Source organism: Diachasma alloeum, unplaced genomic scaffold (genome assembly GCF_001412515.2).
Source record: "Diachasma alloeum isolate Michigan unplaced genomic scaffold, Dall2.0 Dall_scaffold_00291, whole genome shotgun sequence".
In the NCBI taxonomy this organism is placed as follows: domain Eukaryota; kingdom Metazoa; phylum Arthropoda; class Insecta; order Hymenoptera; family Braconidae; genus Diachasma; species Diachasma alloeum.
This window is the reverse complement of record NW_021680430.1, coordinates 645407-661448: the sequence shown is the minus strand read 5'-3', so window position 1 is coordinate 661448 and position 16042 is coordinate 645407. Positions and strand designations below refer to the sequence as shown.

General features: G+C 40.0%; 1 protein-coding gene across 1 annotated transcript in view; it reads right to left on the bottom strand.

The window, feature by feature from the left end:
- Positions 1-8959, bottom strand: part of LOC107039070 (homeobox protein abdominal-A homolog) — a 40615-nt gene extending 31656 nt beyond the window's left edge. Inside the window, exons 1-2 of the mRNA XM_029126180.1 lie at positions 8212-8959; positions 5702-5734 (exon numbers count right to left, since the gene is read on the bottom strand). Coding sequence (XP_028982013.1) covers positions 5702-5734; positions 8212-8959 — 781 coding nt within the window. The remainder of the gene's footprint in view (positions 1-5701; positions 5735-8211) is intronic.
- Positions 8960-16042: the final 7083 nt, after the last annotated feature.

The window sequence follows — 16042 nt, the reverse complement described above, 5'->3', positions numbered from 1 at the left end:
GAATCCCCGAGCCGCAGTCCAATAAGTCAGACAGAGAAGACCGTCAGATGAGAGCAAGTGCGGTCCGACCCATTCCTCCTCCCGTGGTTGAGGGCGACTGGGGGATGGTTATACGGGATAATACCGGAACGTCACTGCAGGACGCGCGGCAGCCATCATCGAATGCTAATGAGGGGTTAGTAGTCCTCAGGCCAGAGGAGAGATTCGACCGTGCACCAACGCCGCAGCGGTCTGATTATAAATTATGCATTATCTCCACTGCCTAGCCCACGTACGACCGAAAATCCGGACGATCGGTGAAATGCCCCAGCGTTCGGTGGACCAAGTTGTGTTATGACCGTAATCTATCGTTCGTACGTGTTTCGAGTATTGGCAGTATGACAAAGTCAACAGGGAGGGAAAAATTACTGGGGTTGCGAACGATTCTGAAGTCAGAACCATTTTTCTTCGGTAAAATAAGAGAATTTGCACCGAACGGGGAACCGGTTTAAGTCGATTTAGACTGTCGGTCAGTTTTTAATGAATATCTCGGAATGTAGGGGAGGTAGCAAATTTTTTGTAATAGACTTTTTTGTAGAGCGAATTGAGAGCTATGGAAAAGGTGGTAATGAAAATTTTGATATTTTTCTTGGGTTCGGAGATATTCGGCAAAAAGTAATTCTATAATCCTGATCTGGACCCCAACAAAATAATTTCTCTGTGAACAATTGAATAAAAGAATTGATATGCTCGTGCAGCCCCATCTAGTGTCCTTTCTCCCATTTTATGAATAATTCATCAAATTTAATATGATAATGAGACCAGAGTTTTACGACTTATTTTATATTTTTAGGTTACACTGTCTATCGCTGTACACAACCACCACCGTCCGGTTTTTATATCTTTAAGTACAATAACCTCGGGATTAGTTGGTGGTGCCCCTTTTATCCATGGATTTTTCGTTGAAAATAATTCAAGCGACGAGAGGAATGGTTATTCCACGAGACCTCAACTCTCGGTGTGCTTTCCTGGTATCAGGGAGACTCCTCGCTGAAATTCCCGACGTGCCGTGATTGCGAACAAAGAGAAGACAGGATGGAGGGATGGGAGTTGAATAGAAAGAGTGTGGAGGATGCTTCAGGGGGAGGGAAAAAATGAAGAGAGAGGGGGAAGAGACGGAATGATGATGGAGAGAGTATTGGCAACGAGAAAAAGTGAGAGAAGAATTTAAAAAAATGAAATTTAACATTTTTTTATTTTTTTAATTAAAAAAAATATTTAAAAAATTTTTTGTATTTGTAATTTTTAAAGAAGTAAAAAAATGAGGTTTTTTCAACTCTCAAAAAAATTGAAAAATGAGTTTTTTAAAGTTTTTAGTTTCTTTTTAAACTGAAATTTCCAAGTTCATTGAGAAAATCCATAAAATTCCGTCTTTTCAACCGTTAATTTTCGGATTTATTCTCCTGGTTTTATTGAAAAAAAAATCTAAAGAAATGTTTGAAATTCAGACAAACAATTTTTTCTGCATTTTTGATTTTTGATTTTTTTAAATTCGATGATGAAAGAAAAATTCTCATCTTAAGGGCAACTCCTTTAAAAATTGTGAATAATTCTCTATAAATAAAGAAAAAATTTAATTTCCCAATAGACTTTTCTTTTTAAAAATTGAGCTCAAGAACTGGATTTTGGAAAATGAAATAAGAATTTTTTCTGTACATTTTACGAAAAAAAAAATCAATTTCCAGATTCAGTGATGGGCGATGAACAAAAAAAGGATAAGATTATTGATTAGATTGATAATTGGATTTTGGAAAATTGTATAACAATTTTTTCCATATCATCGTCTCACAAAAAGTTTCAATTTCGCTTTTCACTATTAAATTTTTTCCAGACATGAATACAAAATGGACGGATGGAAGTTGAATAAAAAGAGCGCGGAGTACCTCTCACAGGGGAGTTAAAAAAAGAAAACAGACAGAGGGGAAAAAACGCAACGAAGCTGACGGGGAGAGAGTATTGGCGAGGAGAAAAGGCTGAGAGGTGGATTTTTGAAGGGAAGACGAGACGAAAAGAGAATAAATAAAGGAAACGAGCGCGTTGCGGGCACGAGGTATAATGGGTAAAAGAGGTTAATGGGAACACCGCGAAGGCGAAAGACGCCGCGGGTAGGTACCGTATATTATATGGATCGCGATAAAAGCGAAGAATGCCATTATGCAAATGCCCTCTCGGCGTAGGGCAACCATCGAGTTTCGGCTGATATTCACGTGCTGTATCACGTGCAACCCCCGGCGCAAGCCGATTTACTATTCAAGGAATACGAAAATTTACCAATCCTCTTTGCCTACAATCTCGGGACGATTCTAATCAAGGGTGCATTTCCATTTCTTCCATTGGAGTAGTTTGAGATCATATTTTTTGCGGAGATTTGCCTGAAGATGTCGTAAAATCAGGATTATTTTGGGAGCTTTCGATTTAATTTAATTTTTGTTTCAATTGCGTTGTTTTATTCATTTCAATTTAATTTGTGGCTGTTTTTCCGATGTTTAGCTTGGGAATTTTTGTTTATTTATTTTGAATTAAAGTTAAATTTTCAATTTTCAATTGTTAATATTACTCACCAATTTTTGGATTATTAAATTAACCAATAATTGAGTCAGAAGTTTGAAAATTATTTGGCTACATGTAAAAATCCTTTGTCATATTGTCAATTCTTTAGTTAATAGTCAAATGAAAAAAATTCAAATACCAATTATTATATTATTTTTCAAATTGCAATGAAGATAAGTAAATCTCAATTATCGTAAGGAGCAACTTCTCGTAATATTATTAAATTGATGATTGATGCCGATCTGTTTGTTATATGGAGCAAATGCGTAACGAGAGTCAAGTGTGAAATTAAATAAAATATTGTCCGCAAAATTAATTGAAGAATTTACCAGGAAAATTTATTCAACACTCGAGTCAACTCGAAAGAATTCATTTTCACATGAATAATTATAGAGTTGTGCCTGAACACAAAACATTCCACTTTTAACCAAAAAAATATTGCCCAAAGATACGACCTTTTGGCTCTGGACATGGGATTTATTCTCGCAAGTTCGGTTCGGCCGAATGTGGAGATATTTCTGACCGTGCGACAATCTCCTTGTCTGTATCAGATGGTGTTTGGTTCTCGGGTCATAAAATATAGCTAAATTCTCGAGTCTCCCGAGTCCAAACACTCGAGATTGGTTTACAAGGATCAGGTGTGGTCTGTGTTGGCGTAAAGCTCCGGGACGTAATGATTTTATGATCCTGAACGACGTTTTACCCATGGGCACCTTACACCGACCATCGACGGCATCGCTGCTCGGCTACTGCCAGTCATTGCGGGCTTTTGAGCCCGCTTATGGACTATTTTGCTTGTTTGGATGGGGCACCTCCACGGGATGCTATTCATAATTACTGCTGGGTGAATGGGCGATCGGTATTGGGAGACCGAGTCAATTATTCGGGCTGTAATTCACTCATGTTCGGGGTTCAGTTCGGAAATAGTAGATTTTGTAATTTAAAAAACATTTTTTTAGAAATTTTATGAAAAAAGAAATTTTTGAGACTTCACTTCTTATTTTACATAAAAACAATAATTTTTTTTCAGTTTTAAGAGCTTTTGCACTGATTTTCTGGAAATTTTGGATTGAAGTTCCCATAATTTCGCTAAAATTTAAGATTTCGAGACTTTTCAATCCCGAATTTGAAGGATTTTTTCAAAGACATGTAGAGAATAAATTCTTAAGTGAAAAAATATTTGAATTTCGAGTACTTTTCAGGACTGTTTTTGCTGTTTTGCTGGGGCACCTCTACGGGATTTTATTCATTCATATTCATATTCTGCATTTTATAATTTATAAAACAAGTGTTTTTTCAATTTTCAGGAAAACAAAAATTTTGAGACTTCACTTCTAGATTTACACGAAAATAGTAATTTTTTTCCAATTTTTTGAGCTTTTGCACTAATTTCGCGTAAATTTTGGATTGAAGTTCACATAATTTCGCTGAAATTCAAGATTTCGAGACTTTTCAATCACGAATTTTAAGGATTTTTTTTAAAGACATCGAGAGAAATAATTCTTAAGTGAAAAAATATAATATTTAAATTGCTGTTGAATTTCAAGTCCTTTTAAGGGCTATTTTGAGAATTTTTTTTCTGAACCCGCCCAATTTCTATTAATTTCCAAAGAATAATTGAACTAAAATTGACGATGCCCTCCATTTCTCCCTCAAATTATGAATTTCGAATAATGTTCTCATGAGTCTTAGAAAATTCCCTAAACTTGACATCCTTAACCTCAACCGAAAAATTTGAATCGAAAAAAAATTGAAATTCCCCTCATTTTTCCCAAAACTTGCCCATAACATTTTTTCCCTTTAAAATAAATAATAAACAGCTATAATGCAGCCTCATCCGCTGAATTCCCCAACCCCCTGAAAAAAAACGGCGACAACAGTTGGAATTGACGACCGCAAGCATAACTTTTGCCTGACACGTCCACATAACATTTATCTACAATTCCGAACTCACGTGACTGCCCCCCACCCCGCGCCGCCCAGCGCCGACACTTTAACATTTTCCCCAGAATTTAATGTTTACACTATCTTAACAAGCGCCATTATGCACTTAGAGTGCTATCACCCCCAGTAATCTCCATAACTCCTCGAAAAATATTCATGTCGTCTAAAAATTTGCGTCACAAACTCGTTAGCTATCTTAAAATATTGGAAGAGTGCAACAATGCTGTCGCCGGTGCAATCAAGTTGCATACTTCAAGGCTCAGTTATGATTGTCACCGCTTCTCTCGGGCTCCGTCAATCTCCGCTAACAACAGATAAATTACGCAGCAATAATTATGCGAGAATCGGGCAGAGAGACATTTGCACACTTGATACATCTGATGACTGAATCGGACGGACGAAAACGGTTCGGGAATGTGGCAGCCATGTGTGCCCCAAACTCCGGGAAAATTTTCACCCGGGAATGCAGACATTTCACGGTATTAGTGACATCGTGTTTTGCCTCATCGTCATTTTTGGTTTCTACGCGCGAAGAGAATTAACTTGGTTTTAAATTTTCAAGGGCATGAAATGAGACTTTTTTTTTTGAAAAGCTCAATCTCAATTTGACTTCTTCAAGCATCTTAAGAGGGGACATCAGCCCGTTTTCAATCAATAAAAATGTTGCATTGAAATTTTTGGAAGCAAATCACAGATTTTTTGAAGAAAGTTAAAGCTGTTTCACTCGAAATTTCAAGAGTAATCTTCTAATTCTGTGAATTCCTACAATAAAACTTTTTTTAATTTTTTGAAAAGCTTAAATGGAAGTTTGACAGGCTCATATCGAGGCTTTCATCTTCAAATTCAACCTTTCATGACTCAATCAAAGTTTCAAAAAAATAAAAATTTGATCGATTCAAAGTCTTAATTTAAGACATTCAATTTTGAAATTTACTTCTTGAAAATTCTCAAATAAAGGGTTGAATTAATCTCAATTAGTCTCCTCCAAGCATCTCAAATTCAGGCCATCAACCCTTTTCAACTCCCTAAAAATATCCCATAAAAATATATTTTATCCATAAAATTAAAGCTGTTTTACTCTAAACATGAAGAGTAATCTTCAAACCCCGTAAATTCCTACAAAAAATGACTCGAAAAACGGGGAAGTTAATTATGAATACCGACTTACCACAGACGACTCGCTCGAAAGGGCTCATCCAATCTGAAACCAGAAGAAATAACCATTAACTACAATCTAAAAACCAGCAATAAATGACACGAACTTCTGATGCAATTAAAACAAACTGAAATCGAAGCTTCGTATGCAGGGGTATGGGGTAGTAGATGGCGCAACTGTTCCACGGAAAACACATGCTTTCGGAGCAGGGAAAAGGGGTAACGGCCGGAAACGAGTCGTCGGCGCGTGCCGAACTATTTCAACGAGACGCAATTAGAAACGAGACGAGAGATTAGGACAACCAAACGTGGCTTGCTTGGCTGAACACAGCGCCACTAGCACCCGCTATTCCCTCGTTCCCCTGTTTCGGAATTTCGTAGCATGGATATTGCGCTCTGCACGTTGTGCCAAAAATGCGGGAGGTTTTTTGCCATAAGATGAAACCATTGACGACAAAATAGCACGAGAAAATTCTCAAACTGAAAGCTGTTGATGGGATTTGAATGCCAGCTCTGTTCTGGGCTCCTCATCACGATGAATTTCTCATTGGAGTCTCTCAATATCGGAACAACGAACAAAGAGGGAACTGTGATATCACGACAGTTATAAAAGCTACAATGTCGAAGAGATAAGATGAAATGAATAAGATGTTAGACTTCACGTGTGGTCCACATGGAACATGATGCACACCTTCATTGTTGGCTCACGAGACGCCCCAGAAACGAAAAGAAGTTGATGCTCAATGCTAATGGGTTCATAATAACACCACTGTTGGGGAAATGGCCGACTTGTTCGTGGTGATTAGCATATCCGAGTGCCATTAAAACTTAATCGAGATGCAGTCCATAACCGCTGGAGCCAGCAGCTTCGGTACTCATTGTCATTATATATATTTTATCGCAGCAAGTTGGGCCACTCCAACAGCATGAAAGTGTTCTTGATTTCCGAGCGAAAGAAAAGCGATATAAGGAGGAAAATCAATCTTTATATATGCCTTAGAAACCAGACGAGAGAATAGGACAAGCAAACGTTAGTTGCTTCGCTGAGCACGGCGCCACTAGCATCCGCTATTCCCTCGTTCCCCTGTTTCGGAATTTCGTAGCATGGATATTGCGCTCTGCACGTTGTGCCAAAAATGCGGGAGGTTTTTTGCCATAAGATGAAACCATTGACGACAAAATAGCACGAGAAAATTCTCAAACTGAAAGCTGTTGATGGGATTTGAATGCCAGCTCTGTTCTGGGCTCGTCATCACGATGAATTTCTCATTGGAGTCTCTCAATATCGGAACAACGAACAAAGAGGCAACTGTGATATCACGACAGTTATAAAAGCTACAATGTCGAAGAGATAAGATGAAATGAATAAGATGTTAGACTTCACGTGTGGTCCACATGGAACATGGTGCACACCTTCATTGTTGGCTCACGAGACGCCCTAGAAACGAAGAGAAGTTGATGCTCAATGCTAATGGGTTCATAATAACGCCACTGTTGGGGAAATGGCCGACTTGTTCGTGGTGATTAGCATATCCGAGTGCCATTAAAACTTAATCGAGATGCAGTCCATAACCGCCGCGACCTAGTAGCCCCGGTGCTCATTGTCATTATATATATTTTATTGCAGCAAGTTGGACCACTTCAACAGTATAAAATTATTCTTGATTTCCGAGTGAAAGAGAAGTGAAATGAAAAAGAAAATTAATCTCACGATATGCCAGGAAAATGAGCACTAAGGCGTGGATCTTCTGGCTGAAGAGGCTTTCCTCCGGGTGCAATCGTAAAAGACAAATTGCCGGAAATTAATAGATTCCGCTGAAGATGTGCTTTCTTTTCTTTGGAATTGCCTTTCATTCCAAATGATCTTTCCAGCGCGATCGATGGGTGATGATGAAGGCTATGCTTTCACGATTTACCGATTGTAAGAAGAATGTAAATTGGTGGAATTTATTTTTAGTATTGCCGTTGGAGTCCCTTGATTGTGGTGCATCGGAATTTTTATGCTTGAATGAGATCCTCATCGGGATGGATTTATGCAGCTGAAAGCCGTGGGATGATTCGACGAATCATCGCTAAGTGTTAAATTATAAATAACTAAATTGAAACATTCCAATTTCAAAGGATTTTCGGTATGCCACATGCGATAAATCCCGAATGATTCATGCCTCCTACGTAAATTGTGAAAGATATACAATTGTTTGAGAAACTTAAAGTGTCTGGGTTGAAGCGACGCCAGCTGATGCCAGCCCCCGACGGTTCTTTTCTGTCGCTACATACGTCGTTAGTTGTTCTGTTGTAGGGAAAATATTTATAGATTTCCATCAAAATTCAACGGGGGGTTTTGACTAGGAACTATCAAACTAGTGGACAATGATCGTTGATAATATGACGGACACACAAGGGCTACATGACAAGGTCTACATGACAACAGAAGCTATCCGACGGCAGACGAAAAACAAACCATGCAACTTTTTTTGGTCTAACATGCGTGAAGGTTTCACAACTCACTCCAGACAGACTCACCGGAGATGGTCATCCACGGGTATCTCGGAATATCAGGTATACCAGGCTGTCCAGGTGTGGGTTGCTGACAGGAGGTGAGTGGATCAACAACACCGGAGGCAGCTGCTGCTTGATGATAGAACTGTGCAGCGGCGGCCATAGAAGCCGATGCTGCTGATACTGCTGACGAAGTTGGTGCTGACGATACAAGACCACCAGCTGTACCACCATTCTGATGATGATGAGATAGGCTATAGTTGACCATTGGATCTGAGGAACTAGGTGCTACATTTCCAGTGAGACTGGCTGTATAACGACACGATTTGTCACCGGTTGCTGCATCAACAGCAGCAGCAGCGGCAAGTGCTGCACTTGATGCCACTGATGAACCAAAACCAGGTACCATCGATGATGTTGCACCAAAGGCCGCTGCTGCCACAGCCTGTTGCTGCTGATGATGATGATGAGCCGCCGCAGCGGACACGTATGGGTACATACTCGAGGTAGTTCTTGCCGCCGGTGATGTCGATGCTGAACTTCCCGAGTGTTGGGGGCTTGAACCTGTTGGCGATGGTGAACTGTGCTGTGCGTAATTAACAGCTGCAGCGGCAACAGCCGCTGCTGATATACTAGACTCAAGACTCGCTGTTGACGAGCCACTGGAGCAGGCTTGAACTGAATTTGGATTGGCGCTTGCAAATAACTGTTGATGATGAAATTGCTGGTGATACTTTGGTAGCATACTATCAATTATAAATTTGGAACTCATCGCTGCTCACAGCGAAGCTAACTCAACAGCCCGATGGGCAAGTCAACACCCGCACTGGTCACGCTCAGTCCTTGCCATCCTGTCGCACCTGTTATTAAACTCTCTCTCTCTCTCAACAATGGTTAACAACAATCCTGGGGATTTTACGATACACCCTTATGCACTTCCGTATGCACACACTTCCTTCCCGAGATTGTCGAACGGTAAATGACTGACGTCTCAAACTACATGTACTTCACACGTTGTATTGACAAATCCCCCTCCTATGATTCCTGGTAGTCCATACCCAGCAGCGTTACCTCGTCCCTCTCCTACCGTGGACGTCTGTTTATCGGTGCTTTACCCTCACTTTTTATTACCACTTACGCAACCGGGCACATCACACTATGCCAAAATAAACGACGACCTTGCGACCGAATCCCTCACTGACCTGCCAAACCCCAAGACTAGAAAACACTGTCCCTCTCGTTATTTATTTTTTATTTTTTCACCACTTCCAGATGTTTCAACTTTCTCCTTACCAAGGCAATCACTAAAAATGGTTCATCGCACGAAACTGTCCACCACAAAACAATAGGCCAAACAACGAAATGAATGAGTTTCGATGATTACAGTAGAAGAAGTCGGGGAAAATAATTGACCGGGGGGCCCCCCACAAGACCCCACAGCTGTTCAATGTATAACCGAGAGTAGAAATTGGGGCTGGATTGGGACACGGGACAAACGGGTGATCCGCGGCCTGTCAGGTGTTAGAAGCCGTTTCTTGCGTACTTCTCGGATAGTCGACGAATCCTTTATGGGCCATGCATGAAGGTACTATAGCCCCCTATCCCGAACGCCGGGTACTACACCATGGCCAGCTAAATGTAACCCCTTACAATAATGGCGCCGCTCGTCTCCTGCACCCCCTCTCCTTGGTACAGCACCAGCTGGTAAACAGAGTTAACCAATCGGGTTACGGCCTTACGAAGCACTGGCCAATCGCACGCCTTCTAGGCGCGCCAAGATGAATGGGTCTCCCGTTGCTTCAGCTTCTCACTCCATCACGCAAACTAGTAGTGTAGAGCTGTCTCTGTCGGGCTTGAGTCTCTCTCCTTCTTCCACTCGTTGATTCTTCGGGGATTCAACTTTATCGCGTGCTCACTTGGCCTCACGCCTGCCGCCACCACTGGCGCTGCTGGTGGCGCTGCACAACCAACCACACAATCACCGTCTCTCTCGCACTAGTTTTGCTTTATATTTATCAACAGTGTCACACCTCCGTCTCATCCTCAGCACGTTGTTACGCCATGCGTTTCTGTATTACTCCTGGAGCTCTAAATTTTGGATTATGATCACAACTACATTATTTGAGCCGTGACGAGGGCTTTTCGTCTGTTACTGTCATACTTAAATGCATTTTCGAGGTGATACTGAGGCTGGGGTCGCTTTGAATGAACAAGATTTAAGGTGCATCTCGTGTTTGTTGATCCCCGCAACACACATTGTCGTCATGTAAATGTGGGGGCGAAATATTTTTAGGAAAAGCTTCACTCGTCTCCTCGCGCTTTCATGCCCCTCTTCATCACTAGTTTCCTCTTATTTTATTCGGTTCTAGGAGATGCACTGTAAAGATCTGCTCTGAAGCCCTCGCAACTCTCTGCCATTTCAACTGTTTATATATATTTTTTGCACTTTCTTCTTACTCGGCGGAATATCTGCTCTTATACGGACTCCTCTTTTTATTCCCCCAAGATTCGTTGGGTTTTTTTACTCTTCGTCTCACTCCAGTTGTCGTCTATCTATCCTTACCCACTTCAGCCCGGCGGATCGGCACTCTTCCATATCAGGGTTTTTTTTTCTCCGGAGTGGGTCTCTCTCGCGCGGCCTTCGGGGATCGCGCTGTCTTTATCGCGCACATGACGACGGCCTGTCACGTTGAATGCGGCGCATGGGTATCTTTGCCTCGTCGTTCCCTTCCCTCCGAGCATCCCTCGTTTCTTCCCCCCCAAGCCCCTTCACCCGCTGCGGGAATCGAGCGCTGCCGCACTTCCCTTCGAATTCGCTCCTCGACGCTGATCTTCCAACGACTCTCTCGATACGGTATCGCCCGTAGAATTCCCTCCGCCGCCCCTCGCGATACGTACAGAATCTTCGGTTTTTTTGGGTGGCTTTTATTTTTCATTTTTTATCGGTTGTGTTTGTCGCGTTTTTTGGAAATTCAGGGGGGGGGTGCTTAGGGTAATTTGGATTTTTTTGAGGTCGTGGGGCGGAGGGGAGAGGGGAAAATTGGGTTCGTGGAAATCGGGAGGGGAGCGGTAAAATTGGAGTTGATTGCACTATTGGTCAGTTTTCGATTAATATCTCGAAATCTAAGGCAGATAGTGGGATTTTTGTAAGGACCTTTTTTGTAGGGCAAATTGAGAGGTACAAAAAAGGTTATGACGAAAATATTGCTAGCTCTTTTAGATTCGGAGATATCTCGGAAAACTCACGTAATTAAAATTTGGAGTGAATTCACTATTGGTCAGTTTTCAATTAATATCTCGAAATCTAAGGCAGATAGTGGGATTTTTGTAAGGACCTTTTTTGTAGGGCAAATTGAGAGGTACAAAAAAGGTTATGACGAAAATGTTGCTAGCTCTTTTAGATTCGGAGATATCTCGGAAAACTCACGTAATTAAAATTTGGAGTGAATTCACTATTGGTCAGTTTTCAATTAATATCTCGAAATCTAAGGCAGATAGTGGGATTTTTGTAAGGACCTTTTTTGTAGGGCAAATTGAGAGGTACAAAAAAGGTTATGACGAAAATGTTGCTAGCTCTTTTAGATTCGGAGATATCTCGGAAAACTCACGTAATTAAAATTTGGAGTGAATTCACTATTGGTCAGTTTTCAATTAATATCTCGAAATCTAAGGCAGATAGTGGGATTTTTGTAAGGACCTTTTTTGTAGGGCAAATTGAGAGGTACAAAAAAGGTTATGACGAAAATGTTGCTAGCTCTTTTAGATTCGGAGATATCTCGGAAAACTCACGTAATTAAAATTTGGAGTGAATTCACTATTGGTCAGTTTTCAATTAATATCTCGAAATCTAAGGCAGATAGTGGGATTTTTGTAAGGACCTTTTTTGTAGGGCAAATTGAGAGGTACAAAAAAGGTTATGACGAAAATGTTGCTAGCTCTTTTAGATTCGGAGATATTTCTGGAAAACTCATGTCATTAAAATTTGGAGTGAATTCACTATTGGTCAGTTTACAATTAATATCTCGAAATCTAAGGCAGATAGGGGGATTTTTGTAAGGACCTTTTTTGTAGGGCGAATTGAGAGGTACAAAAAAGGTTATTATGAAAATGTTGCTATCTGCTTTGGATTCGGAGATATTTCGCGAAAACTCATGCAAGGAGGACGTCGACTTCAAGTAGTATGAACATGACTTGAATTTTGAAGATTAACATTTGGAATAAATTCTAAACGAAGGGTAATATGAATAGGTATTATTGATAATTGAAGAATCTGATGGATTAATTTCTTACACCCATCAAAAGTTAGAATTCGTAGAAAAATTATCAGTGACGAACAACTTTTTTTTTACTTTTTGAATTTATTCTTCTTCGTTACACTCAATGACAACAGGAGTTTATTCATACTACTTTGAAACGTTTTATCGTTTCGCTACTGAAATTTTTGGCTGAAATTTCTAGAAATTTTCATCACATTGTAGTTTAAATCTGGAATTTAAAGGAATTTCGTCATTGAAAGTTTGAAATTTTAAGGAAAATCTACGAAAACTAGATTTTTAAAAAATCAATAATTAAAATTTTTTTTTAACTGTAATTACTGTTGAATTTCTGGTTGAAATAATACCAAGCGAAAGTTAATCTTACATTTCTCTCCATGTTTATACTCGTTTTTAAGTCTAAATAGAGTTGAGTGAATAGGAGCTATTGAGTGCGCGTCACCAGAGGTCTAGAGTCTACGTTTTGAGAGAGAAGGGATTTCAGGTGAATTTCCTTCTTCGGTGAGGAATGTCTTCTCAGAGCACTCATTGTGAAATTTCAAATACATTGAACCCGTCGCTGATGGTGCATGAGAGCCTCTTCACTTGACTACTTGAGAAATCCCCTCTCTCTGGGAGGAGAACCGAGGCTGCGTTGTACCTGGCGGGAAGGGCTGAAGGGCGCGGGGAAGGGACTCGGGAGGAAGGAGGGGCGAGAGAGAGAAAAGCTGGGGGGAGTAAAATCTCAAATTGAGATTTAATCCACTGGGTTAATTTAGACAAACAACTTTCAATTAATTTCCACTGATAGAAAGATCGCGGGAAATTGTGAATGAAACTTCGGTGAATTCGTTCACTAAGAGAAAAAATTAACTCTGCCGAAGAACTGTATGTTCCTCTGAGGAAAGGATGACCCATGCACTTTTATTTTACGGGGGGATAATTTTTATCCAAAATTTCACTACTGAATTTTACGTCGTGATTTCATCAAATTCAAGTTAAGAATTGGTAGAAAGTAGTGAATAAAAAACCTAGAAAGCTACTGATAACTTACAATTATCACTCACCACTTGCTGTCTCGTCGACCCACTCTGAAACAAAAGAAAGTATCCTCATGTAAAGCCGTGTAATCAACAGTGTTTCTTTATCGTATCAATTACTTTTACGACTCGGAAGGCCTTTCTCAGAGGCATACCGAGGCCTTAATTTCAAGGGAGGGTCGTTAACTCCCCACCTGGGAGCCGCCGCTCCCTCCACCTCGGCTGTGCGGCTAAGAAACACCACGAGCCGAAAAACTGCCGTGGAATATATAAACAGGCGTGGTCCCCAGGTATATCATGTTGGAGTCACGCCGGGGGGTGCGTGCACACGAGAATCGAAGGAGATAGCGCTGATCCCCCGGAGAAATACCCCCAGTTGAAGACGAATGTCTTCTATTTTTTTTTTCCTTTCAACCCTGCATTCTCCGCTGATTAGATCGCCACCAGGACGAATTTTTGGAATCCCTGGAATAGTTTCTATTTTTTTTTGTCTTGCATTTTCACTTATTTGCGTCAGTTTTTTTTTAATTGATGACACGTTTTCGCGTCGTATGTTACGGTTTTGCGTCACGCCCGACCCTTGTGACCCGCAAGAAATTACGCTTTTAATGATTGATTTGATGCACTTTTTTTTATGGATTCGAGAAATATTTCTTGGGAATCTGGGATTTTTGGTTTCAATTAATTTTTTTTCTTGAATTTCTCGATTGCTGTACGGTACATTTCATAAAGTTTCGTCTATTTATTCTGACCCTTGTGACCCTGAATAATTAAAGTTTCAATAATTAATTTGACGGATTTTTAAAAATTAAGAAACATATTACTAGAATCAAGATTTTTTTTTCTGTTGGATCAAATTTTTTTTTCTGAAACTTGTCGACTCTTGAAGAAAAATGTTTTTTTTGTTCTGACTCTTGTGATCCTTGAAAAATGAAGGTTTCAATGATTAATAAAAGACATTTTTCTGAAAACGAAAAAACATTTTTCCAGAATCAAGAAATTTTCTTTCTATTAAACCCTTACAGTCCCAACAAAGGCAAGATTTCTGGAATCTCTCAGCTCACAAGTGGCGAGTAAAACAATTTTTTTTCTCTTTCGTCACGGAAGAAACAGGAAGCAAGCCTTCATTATGAATGTCCTATCTTCAACACTATAACCTAGAAACTGAAAATCACTGGTACCATAAACTAGAAACTGGGAAATTAAAAAAAAATTCCTCTCTTTTTTCAGACCCTCGTGACCCTTGAAAATCCGCGGAAAAATGTCTGATGACCTTGACAACCCCTCAAAAAAATGAAAGTTGCAATAATAAATTCGACGCTTTTTTTCTAAAATTAAAGAAATTTCGTAGTCCCGCGATAACTAAAAAAATCTTCTGACCTGATTGACTGATGGCTTAAAAAATTTCGAATTTTTCATGAATTCCCCTGAAAGTGAGCTTTCCAATGGTTTCTTCAAATGTGATGTTTCAAATTCATTCAAGTACGTATAAATAAAATTTTTCTATTAACATTTTATCGAAGGGTTGGGGGGAGGAATAACAAGAACAATAATGACGATAACATTCAACTAACTTGACAATCCGCCAAAATTAGTGGAAAAGAAATCTTATTCAATTTGATAAAATCAAACAAACAATGAATTATACACGATAGAAGGAAATGATGATGAATGTCCTCGGCCCCGTAAACTCGAATAAACTAGTCCGATCAGACGAATAATCATCCAAGTGCAGAGCTCCTAGGAGTGAAAAGAGCGTAATGGCTTCGTCGTCGATTTATCGCGAATCTTAGACTCCCCTTCGTCACGCCCCTAGCGAAACTTTTCCTCTTCCCTCTATCGCTGTCTGCGCGAAAAGCGCAATTCTAGAGGGGCCATCTGGTGTTGGATAACAGTGGAAGGGAAGCCCTGAATGATATGTGAAATGTGGATGTATATTTTTATTTCTGGAATTAGTGCTTCGCGTGCATTCAGGAGAGACGATGGAGAGGGTGCAATGCCCGGAGTAGTTGCCTATGGCACTTATGACCAGCGTTTCAACTTGAGCCGTGTACACTGTCCCTACGTGACTGTTGCGTGATAGATAGGGCATAACAAGTTGAGTTGATCCCGCAGTTTTTGCACGTAGATCAGTCGTTAGGTACCTACCGCAGTTTGTATAATTGCGATCGGCATTCGGATTTTTAATGCAACGCAAGTGGAATTAATTTATTGTCTGTTTATGCGGATAGGAGAAGTTGATTTTATTGAGATGGTTTTTCCGGGAAGAAGTAGTTTATTGTTGCGCAAATTTCAGGCAAAACGCATTAATTTGATAATTTAGTAGACGGAGAGAAATTTTTGATAAAAATTATCCTACCGATCTATAAAAGTGCGTCATGAGTCATCGTTTTCTCATTTTTGTCACGAAATTGAGTAAAAAATAATGTGTTGATGACGCATAATTAATTTTACCCTACCGTTACAGTAATTTTTATTTTTAACAGGATAAAATTTCTTAAAGTAGAATACAATTCAGTAGCGAAGTGGTAAAGCGGTTTAAGTCGATTGTGACAATTGGTC